Below are 24,382 nucleotides of genomic sequence, written 5' to 3'. Positions count from 1 at the left end.
AGAGTTTGTATGTTTTTTGTTCCCTTTACTCTGACAAAACCTCTGATGAAGTAGCATTTGTGTTATGCTGACTCATCAAGTTAGGCTAAAAAATTAAAATGGAGCCTGACCCAAAAAATTATGTTCAAAAATATGCAAAGAATGCTAAGAAAAATAACAGGAGAAAATATGATTGCAACATACAGCTTGAAGTATTGCTTTTCCTACTGGAAACCACAATGCTTTTGGAAAAGATCATGACAACTGCTATGCATTTCTCAATCAGGAACAAGCTATTCAGCAGGATTTTACTTCACATCCACACTTAATTGCAAAACTACTCTTCTAGTTTCCACAGCATGATGATACATGCTCTAACTTTAGGATTTCTGGCATTGAATTCAGATTTTTTACTACTACAGAATGTGGAAAGTATTAAGGAAAGGAATTGGTACTTTGACCCAAATCCTATTTGCCTTCCAGACTTCAACAGGGTAAATCACTTGAGTAAAGGAAGCAAAACATCGTAATTAGTTGAAAAACCTGTTTTCAAATTTAAGTAATGATTCTCTGTACATGAATTCAGTTTTAGAAATTCTGTAATGAACACTTAAGGCACAACTGATTTTTATTGAGCTGTTCTGCTTAGTTATTCATGGTATGCCTATATTGCTATTGTTTCAACATATTACTGATGAGGCATACCCCTAATTCCTGCAGGAAATATCTTCATTTGCATTTTTTCTCTTAGTCTGAGTTTGAATCATAACAATTCTTGGAGTTTTTCTTCATTTTTCTTTGAATCCAGTTTCTTCACTTTCATGGGTTTTGTTTTTTAATTCACTTGTTTTGGTTAGCTAGCTAGTTTCCTCAGGAAAGAAAAGAAAGCAGGAGAAAAAAATTATGAAAACAGGAAAAAAAAATTCTTCTTTTTTAGTAGAATAATGAGACTGAAATACATATGATGCCAAAATCAAAGGGACTGAAAATCTGGAGGAAATTCAAGGCCATCTGGACACTAGTCTAAAGTTCAACACTTTTGTGCTGGCCACAGCAGTTGTTGTTACTTTAAATCAAAGCAAATATGTGGATTTTTTTTTAAGTAACATCTCCATAAAAATATTTTTTTTAATTATGTAACATTCTGTCAACACTCCAAGTGCAATTGCTACCTCCGCTTTATTTATGTCCCTCTTTTAAACACCTCATCTTTGAAAACAATCATGGAACAAAATAGAACTGGATAAGAAAATTTTTTCACCCAGACTAAGCTGGATAAATGATGCCACTATAGAGTAAATATGGATCAGGATGATCATCATATCCTGAGAAATTATCCTTACATACTTCCCTTTCCTTCCCAGTGAAAAGAGAATGCAACCTAAACTTTTCACAACAGTGAAGAAATCTAGTAAGAGGATGCGTAGCTGCCTTTGAAAAGGATTTCATATTGAAGACCTGCAACTTTCACAACTATAACACAGCAATTAGTAATTATTCTAAAGATAAACCCTGTGCTGCTACTTCAATTCTCCTGTGTGTAAAACTTTGAAAGTTACAGGTTTTAATAGAATGCCAGGTTTATTTAAAAAAATTAAGTGCATCTTTACTTATCTATAAGGTCCCATAAGCATTACTAATTTCTGTTCTTAGAGTGGAGATTTCTGCAAATCACATCAGCTGTTGGGGGAATTATTATATGAAAGCTCTAGGTCAAAAATAATAGAAATACTATGTCTTTGAAGGGTTGTTATTTATTTTTCTTAAAGTCTGATGGAAATACAACACACTCACTTTTTTATTGATATAATATGGGTCCAGGTCTTCCAAGGGCTCGGACACCATTCCTGGAGGTATGTCACCATAAATAAATGGCAGTGTCTTTCCTGCCTCCAAGTCACTGTTTGGCTTCGGGCCATCTTCGTCATCATCATCTTTGCGCTCTTGTTTGGATTTCTGAGCTTTCTCTTCATTGATACGCTGTTCAATAGCTGCAAGTGACTCTCTTGTGAAGTAGCGGAAGCTGTCGGGTCCTGGTGGTACCAGCACTGATTGTGCCATCTTTTCATCCTGCACCTCTTAATTACTGTTTAGCTTCTCTCATAAAAAATGTGCTAAAAAAAAAAAAAAAAAAAAGCAGAAAAAATTTAGAACAATACAGCTACCAACAATATAAAGTATTTTATATTTTCAGAATACATATATTTCCAGAATTCAGAATTTTGTGAGGGACATCTTGTTAAACTCAGTATTATCATCCAAAAGAGGCTGCCATGAAATGAATTTTTAAATTTGTTCTTATTTCAAGACAAACAATTTTTCTTGGCAACTTGCCTCTTAGAGTTGTCTCAGAGGTATCAATTCTTAAAGCATTTAAGTTAAAATTCACTTAGTGCTTGCACCAATAGATTGTCAATTCTAGAAGCTGATAAAAAAAGTCACATACAATAACATCTTTTGCCTTTACCAAGGGTAATGTTATCCATTTCCATGAATAAAGTAGGAGATATTTTCCACTACATTCAGTGTGAGGAATCAACAGTTCTGAAGTATTTGGTTCAGTCTTGAGTGAGACTCCAGACAATGTAGCTCTTTATTACCCTGAAAGCTGCATCTCGGACCAGTCCTTCCTCTAGCTATATGGACCAGAAATGACTCTTAGAATCCACTATTGCCACGTAAGGCCAGAAGGATCAGTTGAAAGCAATACTTCTCTTTGAGTACAAAAATGCTGCCTTTGCCGAACTGCCAGCTCAGGAAACAGGGTTCAGGCATTAGCACCTGTATTCAGATCCCCTGCCTGGCAACACACTGTACACTGGAAGACTTGCTGAATTAAACAAAACAGATTTTTAATCATTACATCCTGCACTTAGATATTTTATGTTTGATATCATATCAATTGTATATATATTTCACAAATTTCACCAGCAAGAGCAGGATCATCTCTTCTTAATGTCTCAGGCAGTTCAGTTAAAAAGAACAGTGGAAAATATTCCCAATGCAAATACTTTGATCTGAAATTGCAAACAGGATTTCTGCTGTAGCCTACAAGAATTTTTCATAAGCATCCTTCTGAGTAAGCACATTAAAAAGATAGCAAATACAATAAAATAAAATATTCTGAGTAAGACAATATATGCAGAAACAATATTCAGATTAAAATGATAGAAAAGTTTTAATACAATCAGCCAGATCCTATTTTACTGTCTCGCTTAGCACACATACTCTGGCACAGTTGCAACAAATTAATATTTCTGAAGGCTGTTAAATAAGCTGCAACATGATGCTTTCTCCTCCTTTTCAACCATATGCACACAGCCACTAACACCTACACAATCTACACACATCCCAACTCCTGCAGGTCTCCCTGTGAGCATGCTCTTCCACTGCAGGCAAATGCACCTGGTGCATTCTGTCATGGACGGTCTGTACCAAACTGCTGCTGGAAGCTGCACTGACTACCAGCAGCAGGAAGGTTCATTAGGAAAATGAAAATGGCCCTACAGCAGAATCCTGTTAGATTTTATTTCTAATTACAGAAGGAAAAAAAAATAAAATAAAAACATAATTCCATAATTCTGTTTTAATACTGCAGGAAACAATTAAAAATTCATTACCAGTGAAGAATCTTGCAGTTATGTAGGTTTGGAATGGCACCAGGGAAGACTGCAGTTAAAATTCCATCAAGCCTTTTTTTTTTTTTTTTTTTTTTTTTTTTTTTTTTTTTTTTTTTAATTCTCCTTTTACAGACCACACCTAACTTCCTGCTGAAGGATCCTGGATATTGAAGTAAAGTCTGGCATTTCCTGTGTGAGCCTACTAAATGCTGTAACTCTTATTGCCAGTAGATGGAACTGATATATACTCATAAACTCTTCTCAGAAATGGTAAAGAATTTTTGCATGCTTAAACACTTTCCTAAACTGAGACTCTTGGACTAAAATATATGATTTTATATAACCAGTCAAGTCTCAAGATTCTCAAAAATTCTTTTGAATACATAGCAGCTACTGCTGATGTGACCATAGCTGTTAAAACTGTGAAGGTGAGAAAGAAAGAAAGTAGGAGGGATAGCAAAGTAAGAGAAATCAAAAAATGGAGGTTACACAGGCAAGGTATATAACCTAAACAATTGCTGAAACTGTATTAACAGCAGTCTGGATTCTTTCAAACTATAAGTTGTGTAAATATTCTAAAATAAATGCATACAATATGTGTGCATTCTTTCTAAAAGCGGATCGGCCACCAATGGGAGGGAAGGAGGGCACTTCTGAGAGTTCACTGCAGCAGCGAGTTCCTGCACAGAAGTCATCTATTCTTGCTCCCTGCTGCAGCAGGTGGTTGGGAGCACTGTAAACCACTCTCTGTGGCAAATCAGTAGAACACCCCCTTTGGGCCCCACTCTACCAAAACACCGTTCTACTTCTTTCCACTCTTCTGCTTGCTCTGTATATTCCATGCTTACCAATTTTTGTACTTTCTCCTCCTGCTGCACCAATAAAACTTTTTTATCTCTCTCCTGCCTCACCATCAACCTTCTCGCTCTTCTCTCCTTCTTTCACACATACCCAAATCTCTTCCAAACTTTGCAAGCAAGATACATTGCTGTATCTGTATGTTCACATCTTCTGGCAGCCATTTACTCTCTGCCGCCTCCTTTCCTTCAGCCACGAAGAGCACAGAAAAAAAAAAAAAGGTGTGGAAAGTAATAAAAAGCAAAAGGTCAATCTAAAGTGAGAGACATTGTAGAAGGAATTAATAGAGTAGCTGAAGAAATGTCACTGTGGCCTTGAAAAAGACAGCTAAGAGAGGGAAAAATATTGATAATTTTTTCCTTTTGTAATTGTGGTGAGAGAATGAAGTTTGACTTGGTCAAAATAAGGTTTTTGAAATTTCCAGCAACTAAGACAAAATGTGCCAAATAAGAACTATAATTCAAACACATCAAAAGTATTGATTTGGGTTTTATTCATTTAAATATTACACAGTTTTTAAAAATAATATTAAAAGCCTTTTTAGAAAAGTGCTTCATTTGATACGGTTTTCTGTTTTCACAGATGATTCAAAGAAATCAACAAGAAGTTTACAAATAATTCCATGTAACCAATTTTTTTGCTTAAGAAGCTTTGGATGAAAACTCCTGGCTGGCTCTAATTAGGACTACAGTTTATTTGGGGCTTTTTTAAAGTCTTAAAATATGATTGTGAGACAGCACAGATCCACAGGAGGAGTAGAGGAGCTTCTAACTACAAAAGCATTTTGATAATTTATTTGTATGGGTAGGCAACTGCTTATATATGAAAGTTACAGTAAACCAAGTACCTGAAAAGTTGGGCTAATTCACACAATATGGAAAAGGTGCCTCATTCTTCCATTAATAGTTTATTAAGTGAAAGTATCTGATTATTTGTTTCTTATTGTAAGGGTCTGAAATTACCATAGATTTCATTTTGATTTCCACCAGTGCTATACAATCTAGAAGCACAGTGTGAGGAAGGACAACAAAAACAGAAGACAAAAAGGAAATAGCCAAGGGACATTGTATCCTATTGCTCTAGAGACTTGGGTCTACAGACTTACTAGGCTGTAAGAAAAATGAACAAGTATTTTGGAGAGGCAGACTACACAGGAAATGCAATATCAGCTTTGCAGTCTAAAAAGAAAAAATATATATACTTCTAAAGATGAGACAACAGCAATACATGTAGAGAAGCTTGTAACAATCCTTAAAATAATAATAAAAAAAATCCTTACTACACATAGCTATAGTAAATGTAACAGATAAATTTATTATAGAAAGGGAGAATTATTAAATTAGATAGCAAATATCAATGAAAGCCCAATTCAACATAGCCTATGTTTAAGAACTATTGTGTGAACATGGTAAAAACTTTACCTAAAACATAAACATGAAATAAGAATAGCAATTCTGGTAATAAGTCATTCCAACTGCTGTCTAGCTTCCCACCTACAGCCATGGGTACATCTTATGAACAATTTTATCACTGACAGTATCCATCTTCCCTCTACTGTGGCATGTGTGAAAGCTTGAGATGGACCTTGTCATTTACTCATCTGGTAAAACACAAGGCCCACAGAGAGGGTAGAGATGAAGAAGCGTTCAGTGTCACATGTAAAGAAACTCTAGATGAGGGTGGATGATTTTTGATAGGACAGAGCCAAGAGAAACCTCCAAATCTTTTCGTGACATCCTAAGAGCCTTCATTTACAGACAATCCTGATTAATAAAATTAGAAGGAAAATAGATTATCCGTTTTTCCTCAGAAATGTGTAAAAAACTGTCTTTGTTCAATGGCAAAGCAAAGCATTAAAATGCACAACTGGCAACTGGCCATCATTCTCTGTGGTTCTGTGATCGTTTTACTCTCCAGCTGTGTGTCCCTGTACAATATTAGATTGTCTCTAATTGCATGACTTTTCATTTATAGTTCTGAATTTCATCTTGCTCCACTAACACCAGTCATCAAGCTCATCTAGTCTTTTCTGTATAATAGCTTGCTCAGTCTTTGACAACGCCTTACAACTTTGTGATAGGAGCAAATTACATTGGCATATTTCCATTTCTTTGCTGAAACAATAAATTAAACTTTAAATAAAATCTGTCCCAAAATTAAAATAATGGCAAGCAACTTTGACCAAAGTGTAGGTTACTGTGCTACTTACTGTAGTTTGCAAAATATGTCAATAGTACTCTAAGACCCTTAATCTTAAATAATTAAACAACATCATTAATTATACAGTCTAAAATAAAATAGTATTTTAATTGAAAGAGCAAAAGAGACCTAAGCAGAGCTTTCTCTTCTTGTAAATAGTTTTTCAAAATTAATTTCATTTCATTTAATCAAATACATTGAATCTAAAGAATTCCTGTCACCTCTTCCCCCCATGATGCTTACAATTCCTACTATACTACTAAATTAATCATGGTGATCTAGGTGACTGAAAACATGTTTGCTAGCTTTGAGATGACATTAAACTGGGAGGGCTACAACTAAACAGGAGGATAGCATTAGAATTCAAAGTGTCCTGACAAACAACAAAATGGGCTCAAAATGTGATGCAGTTGAAGAAATATAAGTTCTACATTTTATACTTAGACTATATGAAAATAATTCAGACCATAGAAATAAAGCATCCAAGGAAATGTAGGCTCTAAGAGATCCTACATCTGAAAGCTTCCAGGGAGATGTAAGATTTCTTTTTGTCATAATTTTACATTGAAAAGATCAATTGAAGACACAATGATTGTCTTTATATGTCCAAAAAGCTCTTCCAAGGAAGCAAAGGAATTTGTTTTCTTTTTGTCTAATATACAGATAAACAGGTTGTGGCGTTAAACTGCCACAAGAGGGTTTGTTAGGAAAACTTTTTACCAGTGAAAAAAGGGAATTAACAGAGTAGACATATGACAGTCTTTCAAGGACTTTAAGAAAAGCCAGACCTTGGAAGAAAAAGATCAGTGGTGAGTTTTGCAGCCAAACTGATCAGGATGAGCGTCAAGAAACTTGTAACAGGCCTTCACTATTTTAGGGTCTTAATAAGTGTAGGTTTCTCATTGTTTTGCGCTGCTTCATCTGTTATATTTCTCCCCAGGCCTAAAGGAAGCTGTCAGCACTCCACAGAATTGCATGAAAGATTGTATAACATGGCATTGCCCTGTTGGAAGGTGGAAGGTTTCGAGCTGGTGCTGTACCTCTGCTAAGATTTATGTTTTCACTGCTCCGCTGCTGAAATTAGACAGCAAATAAACATCAGTTCTCCTGTGCTTGAGGTTTGTGTGTTTCATACAATGCTCCACTGTCTGTTCAGTAGCCACAGCTGAGACAGAGGTCCCTTCATACAATATTGATGTACTGAATCGTGCACTTTGAACAGTAGGTGCTCCTGCAAAAAAAAATCTTTCCAAATGGCTCTTACAGGAGCTATATAAAACCACAGCTTCCTACACATTTTCCAACATTTTAGACGGATGTATAACTAGCAAGTCACCTCTGAAAATGCTTCAAGAAACTACTTGAAACCTTAAGCCCATATGAGATAGTTCTGTCAGAAAGGACAGACGCATTTTCCACCCACTCTAAGCCTGCTCATTTCCCACTGTGTTGGCCTGAGCATTTCTGCATCTCTGCATTTTAGCCAGATCAGACCAGTAGTCTGGTTGAAAACTGTACATAACTGGGCAGACTTCAGAAAGATCAAAGAGCTGATCTATCACACTTAAGAAAATAAATTAGGAGTCTTAATGTCTCGAGATATACTCTCACTTTAGAGTGAAAAGGACTAGCTGACTACCTGTAGTACTTCACCTAAGTGCAAGCTCAAAAGGCTTAAGGCACCAGAGTATGAACAAATGGATCTCCAGAGCTTTGAATAATGGAGCAGAACAGGGCTCTAACTGTAGTCAACAAATATTGGCACAGATCCTGTACCTGGTGTAGAACACATATAAGTAGAATAAAAAGGCAAAAAGGCATTAAAATGCCTAAATACTAGCAAATCTAATATCAAATTAGGCTACCATTCAGTTACAGCAGCCTCAGGCTTGCTCTTCCAAGATCAGAAAATGACCAGGATCACCTGTTTCTTTTCAACATGGACATCAGGACAGCATTTAAAGAAAAATGTGCAGCAAGGATCATATAATATGATAACAGATATACAAAGATCCATATTGGGAAAGTTTGGGGGTCCTTCAAATAAATTTTCTTACTCTCTTTAAAACTTATTTCAGGAAACTATCCATAGGTATCTGGCAAGATGTACTCCAAAGAATTATGAAAAAAATGGTAAAAATCAGTGAATGATCATCTTTAATTACTGTCAACCAATAACTAGCAATGACTTGCATTTGTTAGAGTTAATCTATTTTCCTCTTTTATTAGAAACGGCCTTTGAAAAATTGCTGATTTTCAATCAAATGTCAGTGCACGAACAAAACCCCTACTTGTCTTTCAAGATGAGAGGCCCTTAAATCCTTCCTTCTAGTATTAAACAATCTGGATTTTTCACTTGATGAAAATACCATTCTTAACTTTTTTATTTAATACAGTGAGATAAGCTTTCTGGAGACTAATGATCTCCTCCAGTGCTCCTTGACCACAGGAAAAAACCAAGGCTGATTTAAATCCAAGAAAGGTTCGAAACAAAAGTTCAAGTTTCCCTTGACAAAAAGAGAAATACTGTCTCCAAATCAAACAGCAATGTGGGAAGACAATGCAAGAGTATTCACCAAATCCCTAATGAAGCTGATTGATTACAGCCTTTCAGCTATCTAGCTGCAGTGGGCTCTTCTTCAAATCCATCTTTGCCCTGAAACACATAGTGAGAAACTATCCCCACAAGTAGAGTCTTGTGTAAGTGTCAGGCTAGAGATATATCCATTTTTAGTGTGTTTGTGTGGGGAGACTGAATATACAATTCAAAGATGTAATGATAACAGAAGTGCCATATGCATGGGATGAGCTAGATATTTCCAGATGCCTGAATAGGAGAATATGCTGACTACTTATGCTGTTAATAAAACATGCTGTGATTTCTTTCCTGACAAACCAGAACTCAGAATTTAGCATTCCCAGTATGGGCATTATGCAAAGATGTTTAGAATGAAATCTCCAGTCAATCTTAACTACAGCATGGCTACAGAAAATTCATATATAATTTATATCCTTCTGGATACAAGGCACCAGGTAGATGCAAGATTCTAACATCCCCAGAACATCTGTCTAGAAGTTTTGGATGAATATAAGTAATTATTCTGAATCTACTGATACATTATTGTGGGAAATACTCTGCGAATCCACTTTTATCGCCTCTTGCTGTCTTCTGCTGCAAACATAACCTATGAATAAGCCTGTGCCTTATCGGTTATCGCTTACATAAGCCCAAGTCAGGATCCGAGAGGGAAGCCGGGCGAAGCTTCCCTCGACCAAGGGACAAAGGGGCACGGACCGAGCCCTCCATTTCCATGAACGGCTGCGAGCAGCCTCCACTTCGACGCAAAACATTCCCACCCTCTCCTTGCAACCGGGCAGCGCCAACAGGCCGGCAGGGAGCCCGCGGGCAGAGGCAGGGCAGCGAGGCAGGGCAGCGGGGCAAGGGGGAGCGAGGCAGGGCAGCGAGGCAGGGCAGCGGGGCAAGGGGGAGCGAGGCAGGGGGAGCGAGGCAGGGGGAGTGGAGCGAGGCAAGGGGGAGCGAGGCAGGGGAGTGGAGCGAGGCAGGGGGAGTGGAGCGAGGCAAGGGGGAGCGAGGCAGGGGAGTGGAGCGAGGCAGGGGGAGTGGAGCGAGGCAGGGGGAGCGAGGCAGGAGAGTGGAGCGAGGCAGGGGAGCGAGGCAGGGGGAGTGGAGCGAGGCAAGGGGGAGTGGAGCGAGGCAAGGGGGAGTGGAGCGAGGCAAGGGGGAGTGGAGCGAGGCAGGAGAGTGGAGCGAGGCAGGGGAGTGAGGCAGGGGGAGTGGAGCGAGGCAGTGGAGTGAGGCAGGGGGAGTGGAGCGAGGCAGTGGAGTGAGGCAGGGGGAGTGGAGCGAGGCAGGGGAAGCCGGGCGGAGCCCGCCCGGCGCCAGCGCCCAGCCCGCCCCGCCGGCGGGCGCCGCAGGTGCGGCAGGCGAGCCGCCGCCCTGAGCCCCGGCCCCGCCGCGGGCACGGCGAGGGAGGCCGGGCAGCGCGGTGCGGCTGAAGGCGCGGGGCCGGGCGGAAAGGCGGCCGGGAGGCGGCCGGGCTCCGCAATGGCGCGGCGCCCGGGGGAGGTTGCCAAGCAACCGGTCCGGCGGCTGCGGCACGGCGCTGCGCGGGGGGAGCGCCGCCGCCCTCGGCTCGGAGACTCCGCAGAGCTCCTCCGACACACGGCCCGTTCCGCAGGGACAGCTGCTCCGGCCCGGCCCGCTCACACGGCGGGGCAGCAGCAGGAGCGGCGGGGAGGAGCAGGTGTTAGGGCAGAAGTGCAGGGGGTGCTGAGGGGAGCCCGCCCTTCGGAGCCAGCAGCGAGAGACAGCGGAGCCCCGCCGGGCCAGGTCCCTCCCCGCTATGCCAAGAGCTGAACAGCGAGCGAGCCCAATTCAGGCTTTACCATCAGGGCGCGAAGAAACCGGGGGATCACCGTCCCTCCTTCAGTTAGATTCGTGTACCGTCTGTGTTGGATACAGTCAGCCATGCTGCCTACCGCCTGCAGCAGCCAATTCCCCTGCTCCGGGTGGGCGGGTGTGTTGTGGGGCTTTTTTAAATAGGAAACGGTGACTGTAAAACCATAGAAACGGACCTGGGGAGTGGGGTGCTGGGACAGTTTTACATCATCTCCACTCATTTCAAGCTGTTGGTATATATTTGATAAAAAATTAATCTCATCCACTACATGCCAAAACCCTGAGTTTTGACTTGGTATATGTGAGAAGACGTGAGGGTGTTCATGTCCAATTTGTAACTTTGCAAATTAAAAAGGACCTGGATCTGAAAGGAGCATTTTATAAATAGGCTTGTATTTGCAAAGATAGCTGACTAGTGACAAACAAAACCGCCTCTTGAGAAACTTCCAAACCCAAAACACAATAGACACAGAAAGCATGAGGACCATCCCACATGGGGGAAACAAATATCTCCATGGATAACAGATGAGAATTTCTCCCCCGGGAACGGTACCGACGCTGACAGGCTCTCTGCAGCTGCACAGCACCAGCTGCCAAGGGGCTCCTGCAGGAGTTAATGCAGCTTGAAAGAAGCATTAACTCCCTGGACATCTATCAACCTTCAAGGGCAGGATGCCACAAAATGTTTCCTCATAAGCACTACTCATGCACCTACTATGTAGCTGCACCTGGAAGCATATTAAGGTCTCTAAAGGAGAGAGAATCACACACACAAAAAAGCACAACTACAAAAAAGCACAACTACAAAGCACAACTTCCTTTCTCATTCATGGTCCCCACTAGATTCCCTTTGCCACTGGAATGGAAGAGTTGGCTTTGTTTCAGTAAAATGCCACTTCAAATAAACTAGAAGCAAAGTGGTCTCAGTGATTCTGGAAATTAAGTCACAGATGACGTTTTATATTTATTTTAAAATATTCTTTTAGTCTTATGATGGTTTATGGTTAGCAGTTCTTACTATATCCTTAGGGACAGAGTGCAGATGGGACCAAGCCAGCTACTAGTTACAAGTTGTGATGTCTCATGCTAATTGCAGATGGGGCTGATGGTACTGTTTATTACTGAGATACTTGACACTGACCTATCCAGTTTTACTTTTTTTTTTTTTTTTTTTAATCTTCCCCTCTTGCTCGGTTATGCCAAACTTGAAGTGCTGGGGCTAAAATTTTACATTTTTGCCTCAGAACAATTATTGGAGAGAAGCTTCAACTCAAGTGAAACTATTTCTAAGAAAACAGCTATGTTTTACCCTTGAAATTTTATAGCTGCCAATTTTCAAAGCATGAAGAAGGCACATTCTGAATTTGGGACTTTTTCTTTTGGAATAGTATCTATAATACTTGCCTAGAGTTGAACATTTTTGAAAAATTAGTTTGCATGTACTTGAAAGAACACCTCAGAGACTTAAAAGTGTGAATTACACTTTAACATTTTGTTGTCCATCTGAGGGTAATTTTCCTTCAACTGAAGTCAGTCTGTGTGGACTCTACTGACCCAGGAATGGGAATACTTTCATCTTTTTGTTTTAAAGCATTTTGTATGTTTGCTATTAAAGAAACTAACTTGAACAAAGAAGGAAAAAAAAAAACATAAAAACCCAGAAGGAAATATAGAAGGAAAAGGGAGACATATCTCAGACTGAAGACCGGCAGCATAAGAAACCTCCAGGGAAATGATATGTGTAAGAACTGTCTGCCTGGATAAAGCAGCTGTCTCAAAATTGGCTGCAGGAGTCCTGCAGGCTGGTTGCAGAGACATGAAAAACTCAAAGACTTTTAGATTATTATGATAAAGAAGTTCATCCAGGTTGATCAATCTGAATACAAAAGAGACCAGGTTGGGGAACAGAAGCAGCGGAGGAGGTAGCATAATGGAGAAAGCAGACGAGCTTGGGATGAATGGGCAAGAGAGGGAATAAAAACCTGAGATAACTGGACTGGAATTAATCGAAAGGATGGACAAAAAGATGTGAAAATGAGTTAATAAATGTGACAGGAGCTGTGTGAAGTATGTGTAAACATGTATTCAATAACTCATATGTGTATCAACACGGTCTCCCTAGAATTGTGTATGAACGTGCCCATAAAAAAAGCACCTATTAATGTAGGAAAAAGGACTGAAATGACTGCATAGAATTGAGGTCTGCTTTAGTTTTGGTGCACTTGTCAGTAGATACTGTAATGCAATGTTCACTGTCTGATGTAGTATACAATATGGATGAGCCCTTAAAAGCAGTGAGATTTGTTTTCTAGAAGACTTCCTTGATTCGTTGGTGCTGCACAGGGATCAGGAGAAGTGACTGGTGGGAAGGGGGAAGGAAGGATGATAACTCTGTGTCCTTCATGCAAGATCTGTTTGCTGTCTTGGAGAACTGGCCATGCCACAAGTAGGGTTTGCCTTCTCTGGCATCAGATGCCTGTGTCTATTGGCATCTGCATCTAAGCCAATCTGAACTCCTTTCATATTTCTGGAAAAAAATAAGTCTTGTAAAAGGCAATTCTTCTGACCTGTTTCAGATATCTACCTTAAGATGAGGCAAGTTATGCCCTAGAAGTGCCTGTCTCTCTGGACTGATTAGAAGGAGCAAGAGATGAGTCCTCAGTACTGCCTGATGGCAGGCAATTCACTCAAACTGCTGTTTTCACAGGTGGCTACAAATCATATATGTGATTTCTAGAATGTAAAGATAGCCTTAATCCACAACTGATTGCTTGATTCTGCCACTTACTAGCATACTTCTAATATGATTTTTTAAAGTGTGAATTAATTAGTAGATCCTTTTACTTCTAGACCTCCTTACTAAATATCAGCCACTTATTTTGCACCTATTACCATTGTTCTCATTTTGTCTTTTAAGAAGCAGCACCACGTGTGGTTTGGGAACCAGAATGTCATATGAAAATATATGGAGTCTGCATTCTGATACACATTGATAGAGACAGGGGAAAATGGAATATCCCTGTTGTAGTACTCAACAATATGTATTAATTACTGTAATTTTAATAGTTATTATGTATTACAGCTCTGCCAACTGTCCAAAGCTTCACACTACAGGCATCTCTACAGCTGAGTAACTATGTATTTTAAATGAAGATGTCATCAGTGGGAGACACATAAAACTGGATATATATTCAAAATTTGGCAACCAAAAGGGAAAAATTAAACCAAACAGCATGAAATTAGCCAATGATGAGTAATATGGTTGTTAATTTGTGCAGAACACAGCCAAATGGTTATATAGGATTTCCCAGACCATCATACAGGAACTGTTAGAAAGCTTTAGAGCTGCACCTTTATCCCCTCCATGTCCCATGCAAAGGCAGAGAGCAAATATCATCACTACTCCCTGGTGATCTGACCAGCATGCTTGTTTCCCTGGGTAATGAAAAGTTCAGTCAGATATATAACATTAAAAAGCATTAAACAAGTCTCTATTAAATTTAGAAGATTTTTTTTTTCTCTCTGAAAGGAAACAGAGTAGTTAATTGGTCCACAATTAAATAGAAATGCCATTAAAAAATCCTGAAATAGTCTACCAGGCCCAGTTTCTGTTTGCCTTTTATAGTTCTCAAAACCTGTCATATCAAGACATAAACTGAAAATATTCTGAACACTATGAAAACATCTTTATGGATCAATTTATCCCAAGGGACAAAGTCCTGTGGCCAACACATGCAGTTAAGTAAGAGCAGGAAGGTAGAATCACTATTCGATCAAGAAACTTGAAAAGCCTGAGGGAGCAATGCAGATTCATAAGGGCAGGATCAGAGGGAATGGTTATGAGTGCTTATTCTGACATTCTGCCCAGTGTGGATTATACCAGTTCCCTGATTTAAGAAGAGTCTCACTGAAACACACCAAATTAATGAGAAACCTTTAGTAAGTACCATATGGCAAAGTATTATTGCAATAAAATGGGTGCCTTGTTTCATACTTGGACATCACTTTCCTGGGTGGTAATGCTAGGAAAAAAAGAAGTGCCACAGAAGTATGGAAATGTGCCAGAAATGGAAAGCTGCATACTTACATCATATATCTGCCCAAAACTAATTTTTTATAGCTCCTGATTGTTTTCATAAGAGGGAGAAAACAATTAACAGCTTTAAAGTTCAGTCACTTTCTTTAAAAATGCAGATGAGGTTTTAAGGTAACTTTATTAAAAAAAAAAGTAGTGGAGGCTTGTTCATTATAATATTTTATAATTATGGGGAAAAGAAGGATAGCTGAGGACAATCTACAAATTTCTAGGCTAAAATGAAACTGCAGCCAATTGTAACTGAACTACTTGTAACTTAAATTTGTTCAGTTTGATAATTTTTTCCAGTTCAGAATAATTTCCTAAGTGTATGAGGTTTTTTTATATACTCAATTTGCATTTGTTGGTACGTGTGAATAAAACAACAGAGCAGATGTTGAAAACCTCCTCAGGAGAGTTTTTCCATTCCCACTATATTTGAGCCAGCAAAACAGGTTCTGATTTGAGGGAATACAGGAGCTCCCCTAAGAGTTCTTAGAATCATGCCTTGCTCACAGCATCACCTGCAACTTGGAACTGTACCACTGCAAGGACGTTTTCCCACAGGAGCCGTGCACACCACACTGCTTATTTCCATACAGAAACATGGATACACATGTCAATATTTCCTTTACAATGTATTCAACTTTTTTTTTCATATAAACTCAATTTGTATACCCTTCTAAAATCTCTCTTTCCCCCACCCTATATTGGACTGCATTTTGCCCATCAGTCACTCTTCTCTAGATTCACAGATATTTCCTCTTACCACAATTCTAAAGCCATTTGCCCATCCTCACAATATTTATACCAGCTCACCAGCTCACTCCATTTTTGCATCATATCCTTCATCTTTCTCACTAAGGACAGATTATTTTGAGAATGTGTGAATCCATGAACTAATTTGGAAGTGAGGTCAATACTGAGAAAAGCTATATAATCTCTTTCCCAGCAATGGAGAACACTTCTCCAGAGTTCCCAGTCTCTGCCATTCCACAGAGCAAGATATCTGCATGAATAATAACACCCAAGTGTCCCATATAACATTAAAGGTAATCATCATTCCCTGAGGCTTATGTTCAATCTTCTTCCCCTGAAGAATACTAGTGGAGTAAAGTACCAGATTTCTCTGTGTGAGAGTAGCCTGCCTTCAGCTTGGCTTTGAGGGCCAAAGCTTTGCTTCAGATGAAAGATCAAAAAATTTCATCTGGTAAAAGCAGAAATACCTTTTTATGGTCACAAATGTACAGGCTGTGAAGCACTTTAAATGTTAACTATAAATGAAAATACCATAAAAAATTTGAAACAATAAGTCTTAAAAATGTTATGACTGTTGCATATGTTTAGTCAACATAACTACAAAAGCAAACTCTTTGCAAGATGTAAAATGTTATTCTGTTGAAAAGTGATTCTTTTAAGTGTGGCCCAGTAACATTTACTGTCTATTTCTTTCTAATCAAATTGACATCCTGAATAACTTTAAAGGTTTCCATCTTCCTATTGCTCCTGAAAGTAAAATTCGGTGCTTTCCATTTCATCTATTAGTATTTTCCAGAAGCCAAATGAAAGTAGAACTCAACCTGCATCCCCGTATTTTCAAAGCAAATTCCCATTGCTTCACTAGGAGAACTATTCAGCAGTATTATTGTGGTACCTTGGAGGCTGTTTACTGTCAACAGTTTTGTGGTGCTACCCATTTTACAAAATGGAAACCAGGTTCTGCACTGAAAAATCTAACCTGTGTGAATGCATTTGCACAGGGTGTTTGTGCAGCCATCATCAAAGCCTCAATCTGCAAACAATTGTGCAGTGTTTGCCCCATGTCTGCTTTCAGGTTAACACAACTACAGATGGAAGATTTTTTCATCCTGCCTGGTGTCAGTACTTATCTTGTAGTTTCCATGGTTGCATTATTGACTTTCAGCAAGGAGAAAACACATGGAACTCACACACTCAACAAATACACCTGTTAAACTCTTTGAATACAACCTTGTGTGCTACAGTGCTAGTTAAAATAACTTTGCCAGAGACTTCCAGGAGGGAAGACTTATCTAACAAAGCTTGCCTTGTGGCCCAAGAAGTAGGATTTTCCATTCATTTGCCTTTTGTACAAATGTTTTACTTATACACAAAATACAATTAGCATACTTAGAGATAGGCTGTCAAAGTTCAACTATCCTGGGCAGAGTCGTTGTTTCATTATAGTGTTTGTCTAGAAATTTTCCAGATACTTTAAGCACATGGCTTGTTTAGATACTCAGGTGCTGGCACCTGTTTATGGAAGTAATTTTTAACTGCAAATCCCAGCGTCCAGGCAAAGGACATTTGTTTCTAACCTTGTTCCCCACAGTTTATAATCCATGAAACTCTGACCGCTGTTTTTCTTGAGATCACAGACTGTCAAATTTTCTTGCATGTATCTGTCTCCATTTTGTATACATGTATGGAATCCAGCTCCTAATGTATCTATTATCCTACTGAGACAAATGGGTGAGTCTAGAACACAGTGTATTGCTTTAGAGAACTTGAGTCAGACTTCTAATTTCAGAGTGAGTCATTTACATTTCTCATGAAACAAAACTACATTGGGGTCAAAGTCTGGGAGGATTTTGCAGTTACACTGAGGATGGTGAGACATGGAAAAGATGGTATAGAAAAAAAAAATACGTATAATTACCTCCCATTCAGATAGGAAGGCTCTTTCTGCCCCACTGTGAAAGCCTGCTGGTAATAATTCAGTTACACTCACCCCACTGTGAGAGGAATGACAGCAGTAGATGGGGAAACGTTGTAGCTTTAACTAAGTTAGCTCAGTATCAGTGACCAGAATGCTATGGAGTCAGAAGTTAGCAGGCCAAAATAATCAAGTAGGCTTGTGCAGTTCCATACAGCACAAATGCTGCCTTTGAAATCAAAGTGCTAAGCTAAAGGCTGGCTGGACCTGCTGCCATCCTGCTTTTTACTGCAGTGTTGAATGGTACCCAATATTTTGGCTACAGCAGGTGGTTTGGCATCTGCATTACTCAAAAGCTGTATGTTACAACTCAATTTAAGATCAGACAATCAGCACCTTATGTCATAAGATGAAGGGACCCCCTCTCATACAACAAGGCCACATTAGAAAATCACTTTCTGTATGTTCAAAACATGGGCATCCATCATCTCAAAATGCGTGCCTGCTCATGCTGTACGTCCTCAGTTTGTGCAGGTAAGGTAGCTGTACCCTGCATGGAGCAAGCATTATTGAACATGAGCCTCTTGCTTGGTGAAGGAAGTTTGCATTTTTAATACATAATGGCAACCACCTGTGAGGACCTCCAGAAAGATGGTGAGGCCCAATTAGCATTAGCTACAACAATTCATCTGGCCAAAATCAGCAGAAACCAAGTAAAGAATCAAGCAGCAAGAAAGATTGCAATTGCACCTAAGAAAACTTCACATGGAACAATCACTGAACTTCAGCTCAAGATATAAAAGCAAGTTATTGCTAAATTTTTTATTTTTAAATTTTTTCTTCCATATAGTATGAACAACCTGACAGAATTTTGTTTGCTTAATGTTTCCATCAAGTAAATCACTTCATAATGCTTTCAGCTTTGCCAAATACTAATTGTCTATACTTAAATTATTTCTTTAGTGGCACTATAAATGGCGAAATATTTCTTTCAATGAAAATAGAAAGTAAATATCAACTTCACAATGCAGATTCAGATAACCTCTTTCCATTTGAATGCTTATAACAATAAAAATTCACCATTTAATACAAAAAGTACATTTTTAATCTGTTTATTGGAAAAAGTTTGACAGTATTATTTCCCTAATCTACAAGTTTAAAAAACAACAGGAAAGTACGATGAGTCTATGTTGTTGGGTTTTTTAATAGGAAGACTAAAAACTGGTTTTGTATTTATTTAATAAGCATGGCAGTAATACTGCAGCATTAAAATGTATTTCCAGCCAGTTTTTTTGAGAACTTTTGCTACAATCTATTTATTCTGGATTGTGTAAAGTAGGCTGCTCAGGCAATATATGAGTTTGAGTCTTGTTGTTCCTGTTTAAATTTATTGAAATCTGGCCATTTAACACGTCTCTAAAATAATTTCTAGATATGCTCAGAAAAAGCTTCTTAGCAGCTTGTAATAAATACTTAGAGAACAGCCCCTTCAGCACAGTTAATACTGAGAACTTCTGAGGCACCCAGCACTGAAAGCAGGAGTGGAAGCAAAGCCCTTCTGCTGGTCCCAAACCAGTAAGAGGCAGAAAGAGGAAGCAGCTGAACTTCAGTTGGAGGTAAGGGTTGGAAAAGGAACAATAGTAGGTTCAGAAGCAAAAATAAGAGAGGTAAAGTTGCAAACTTGGAATTTGAAGTGGAAAGAGTGAATATAGTTATTCAATGTTTCTTTGCATTGTCCTCCATCAGTATTTTGGTCCCAAACCTTCTTTACAGCATATCTTCCCAAGTATGCATTAAGTACAGAGTTATTATTTCCTCAGTTGTTTGTTGTTTTGTTTTTTGTTTCATTCTTAAGCCATTTAGTAATTCACAACATCATTTGCCTCTCCTCATTACCATCTCTAGGAAATGAGGTACATTATTTGTCTTTCAAATACAGTAACAGAGGAAGAGGAGATACAAGTGACCATTGGCAGAAATGTCTTCTCACCCAGCAATTCTAGGACTGTGGGTGTTCATGAGATGAGAGAAGGTACAAGAAATGGATTTATTTGAGTCACTTCAGGAAGCCTCCAGAAAGGAGGCCCTGGGATTCCTGATGTCTGCTTGGCAAGCTGGGAGCAAGGGCAAAGAAAGAGAAAGAGGAGGGCTCTGATGGGCAAGAGGTTGCTTCCACTCAGGGGGAGTGCAAGACCAGGCTCTGCAGCTGCAAAGGATCCATGGTTTGAAGAAGCCAGTGGGAGCATGCCTATGGCGTTAAAACATTGGAAGCAGCAATGCGAAAATTTTGCTTGAGATTTTTTGTGCTCCATCTGAGAGCTGAGTGTGTAACAGGATTATGGTTGCATTTCTTGCTACCAGGTATGAGTCAAGCAGATAGACTATATTAGATTTCAGTGTCCTCTCCATCCCTTTGGTGGGAGAGTTTTTAGGGCTACTTGGGGGTGGAGCAGGGCTGCAGGTAGTGACCACACAAATCTATTCATCCAGGTCTGAGATTAAATCAAGGAAGCAGCCCAGGCAGCATAACTGATGCTGTTCTTGCTCTTGCTGCAGGATGGTTTCTGCTATTGAGATCTGATGCTTATATGAGTACAAAGTACACTTCAGTTAGAGTAATTCAGTATTCAAAAATAACAAGTAGGCTTTAATAGCCCTTATACTTAAGTTCCACACAACATTGGGAGAGTCAATGTTCTCTTAGGGTCAAGTTATGCTTGAACTCCTTCATCAATATCCAACTTTATTCCTAGTGAAAGATAACTGGATCATGCTTTGATATGATACAGCCATTTATGTGCCTCTGTTTCCCAAGACCTAATGTTCACAATAAATATATTCAAAATCTGCAAGTATTCTGCTTCAATATTTTCCTTTAAGGGCTATGATAACTCAATTTATTTTATTTTTTAGAACAGAAGAATTCATCTAAAGATTGCCTTTGAAGCTACATGCCTATTTGACCTACTAACTGCATTTTATGAGCATTGCAAAATTTCTGTGATTACAAATATTTTTTCTCTGAAAATCGGTGCAGTCCAAAAAATCAAGAGAACAGAGCCAGGTATTTATCCACTTGCCTAATATTGAGAACATGAGTCATCCCATTGACATGTCTGTTTGTTGTTGAATTGGGGCCTATAGACATATGAGAGCATCACTTATTTAATGCATTTGTCACCAGAGGAAATTGCAGATCATTTGGATATGATCATTCATCATTTCTTCAGATCCGTTCAATAATGAAGGAACATTTACCATCTAGTGAAGAGACCTTCAGACATTGCAATGGCTCAGCCATACCAAGATAATGCATATTGAAAACATTGATCAGAAAAATGCAGCTAAGCAGGCAACCTGCAGAGATGGCGAGAATGTGTGTGAACCTCCTTAATGTTTCACTTGTATCTATGGAATCATCCCAAGCCAACACAGCATCGAGCATTCAAATCCCAACAGGCAATTTTCTGTTGCTTCACTAACCACCACAAAAAGAAAAAAGTTTGCCTTTATACAGGTGTGTGAAAATTTTGATGAAGTGCTACTTACCACCTTATACTAGAAAGCAACAGGGAAAAAACTGATTGCACATTCTCTGTTTTTTTCACAAACTGGCTATTGAGCCCCTTCTCTGATCTATGACTTTGTAAGTCAATGCATTTCTGTGTTGTTTTTCCCAACTAAAACCATTATTGGTGCAATTACGGGATGGTAGAAAAAAGACCAGAAGGTTTGAAAGAAGAGTCAGGGGGTGCTGCATGAGCTTCCCACCTCCTGAGTCATTCTGCTGTCTCTCCCAGTGGGTATCATGCTTCTAAAAAAATAATGAGAGGAATGTTTTTTCTCTCTCATGCAATATGGAATGAAATTTCAAAATAAAAATTTCATTCTTATATATAAAAAACAAGTCACAAAACAGATGTGTTTCATATGGTATATGCAGCAGTGCAAAACCATGTTTAGTCACAGACAAGTCCTCCATTCTGTCTTCCATCAGGGAGAGGCTGTTTTGGGAGATGAGGGAGGGGAGAATCTTATAAATCTCCTATGCCTCATAGAAAAAAAAAAAAAAAAAAATTTAAGAAGTAAAGAGAGCCTCACCCTGAAAATGCTATAAAGATACAAGTGCATCAAAATTGTGCAATCCCAGGGATGCAGTTTTGTGCTTTAAAACACACTCCAATTCGTATTCAGAATACAGCACCAATATAGTTTCCCAGAGAAAAAGAAAACACTTGTGGATGACCACCTTAAAACAACAGCAGCATATTGCCACAATTAGGATGAAAAACACAAACTCAAAAATAATTCTTATTATAAACATGCAAGCTTAAAAAAACATAGAACCAAAAAGCTGCAAAGAGCAACATCATTTTTCATTATTGTGCTAAGACCTGATTAAATGCTATGAAAAATCCATGCAGTGGCAAAGATGGCTATTATTTCCTCTCCTCTTGCTCTATTAATATTAATTGAAAACTAGGTGTGGCACCACAAGAGAAGAATCTTGGTAAAAACCACCTAGAATTTGTTTGCTTTTAGCATTCTAATTAAATATAATGTTGCCTTACCTGATTAAAAGAGGATTAAAAATCATAGCATAAGAAATATCCATACACTTGTAGATAGATGATGAGAGGCTCCTTCTACTGCAGGTACAGGTTCCTGGGCAAAGAAGCTTGTAAACTCTTGATTTCACTGAAATGAAAAAGCAAAGAAATAAACCTCCCCATAAAAGCAACAAAGGCGCCTCTGCAGTATTCTGTAGTCTCTTCGCCTGCTTCCTGTTCTGAGATTCACTCCTTGAATCCCAGCATCGATCAGAAAATTGGTTGTGGGGGAAAAAAAGGAGGGGGGCGAGCGAGAGGGAGGAAAGGAAGCGGCAGCGGATTCCGCGCTGGCTCCACCTCCCGGCAGGAGCGAGCGCGCTGGAGCCGCACACCCTGCCCGCACACCCTCGGGTACACAGCTTCACATACAGCAGCACCGAGCACTGCCTACCCGTTCTTGAGAGCTGACTGGACATTTAAAGTAGACAACACGATTTGATTATTTTTTTTTTTTTTACAATGAGGTATTTGAATACATCAGTATAATGTTGTAATATGTAACTGCAGAAAACTCAAGGTACTGCAAGATATCTTTATTTTACTATGTACTGATGTATGTTCTGTTTAGAAATAAATAAATCATTCTTTGTGCAGAACTCTCCACTACAGAAATAGTAGCAAATAAGCATGCTGGGTTTTTTTTCCTTTGATTATTGATCATGCAAAACGCAATTGATATTTATATATTTATTGAAAGCCAGAAGGGAAAAAAGTTCTTACGTAAGACAGAAGGAATGGATGCTTGGATCTAGCAAGGACTATTACGCTATTGCTCAATAAAGAGTGTTTAGGGTGATCTGTTTTACTTGAATCCAAGGCTCCGTTGCATTTTATAGCATCTTAGAACTGATCTTTGTTATTCTGGATACTATTAGTTGTAAAAGACTAATGTAAAAAATTGACCGCCTCACCCCAGTTGTCTCTAGCCACAAGTCCTATAATAGCAGTGTTGGATTTAGTGTTACTAAAGGATACCTTATACTGGAATGCTGTGTAGCTGACTGTTTCTACTTTTATCTTCTATTTCTATCACATACACCTGCTCTGTCACATCACACAACTAGCAGCCACCTGCATGTGGGGTTGGCTCAGCAATTCTCAGCTGTGGAGGAAGATTTAATCATACCAAAACATGGGGCCTCGGTGAGGAAAAAAAGTGCAAAGTTAACTAGGAATGGATTTAGATGAAAACCGTGGACTTTATAATTGGGATCCATGATCTATCTAATCACAAAAGTTAGTGTTGTCAACACAAGGGAGTAGCTGAAGAGACAGTCCATTTGAGTAATGACAGATATTTTTGTCAGCTTAAACCATTCATCACGGTTATCCCAAAACCTTGGAGTGTCCCAGGAGAATGACCCATTTTCATACTTGTTCAAACCCTACAATGGGATCTTGGACCCTGAAAGGACTCCCCAAATACAAAAATAGTGCAAGCAGCGATAATAATAGGTCAAAACACCTATTGTGCAAGCATGGACTGAGATTCTTAGAAATCCTGTTGCCACCAAAAAATGCGCTCTAGTTTGACTTTAAGGAATTTTGTCCTTAAAATACTGCTTTATCCAGACGTGCTGGCACTCGTAAGCGGTTTTTGTGAAGCGGGCCCGGGTTACCCTCAGCCGGCGCTGTCCGCGGTGCTGGAGCGCGGCCCGGCTCCGCGGCCACGCTGCTCCTCCGCCCGCGCTCCCCGCTGGGACACGCAGCGCCAGATACTTTGGAATATACTTTGATAACCTTGTGGAAATACATTATAAATGCATATAGGCCTACTTGAGATCAAAGATTCTGAAGCTGATATTTGAAAGCTTAAAGTCACTTTTTGAATGCATTTTCCGCAAAATTATAATTTCATTGGAATATGGAATATTAAAGTTCTGAATATTAATTCAACTTCATAAACTTACCAAGAACTTCTATGCTACCTGAGAAAAAGTAAATATC

General features: G+C 39.2%; 1 protein-coding gene across 5 annotated transcripts in view; it reads right to left on the bottom strand.

The window, feature by feature from the left end:
- The window catches only part of SCN2A (sodium voltage-gated channel alpha subunit 2), a 75,651-nt gene extending 52,918 nt beyond the window's left edge, over positions 1-22,733 (bottom strand). For 2 of the 5 annotated variants that reach the window (XM_077785016.1, XM_077785018.1), the window contains exons 1-2: positions 22,397-22,733; positions 1,774-2,093 (exon numbers count right to left, since the gene is read on the bottom strand). In XM_077785016.1, the coding sequence (XP_077641142.1) occupies positions 1,774-2,040 (267 nt within the window). In that variant the 5' untranslated portion in view covers positions 2,041-2,093; positions 22,397-22,733. Of the gene's footprint in view, positions 1-1,773; positions 2,094-3,599; positions 3,694-22,396 lie in introns of those variants that run through there. The other 3 variants (XM_077785014.1, XM_077785017.1, XM_077785015.1) reach the window with 2 other exon arrangements.
- Positions 22,734-24,382: the final 1,649 nt, after the last annotated feature.

Source organism: Lonchura striata, chromosome 8, assembly GCF_046129695.1.
Source record: "Lonchura striata isolate bLonStr1 chromosome 8, bLonStr1.mat, whole genome shotgun sequence".
Lineage (NCBI taxonomy): Eukaryota > Metazoa > Chordata > Aves > Passeriformes > Estrildidae > Lonchura > Lonchura striata.
The sequence above is the reverse complement of the archived record's forward strand: the minus strand, read 5'-3'. Positions and strand labels throughout refer to the sequence as shown.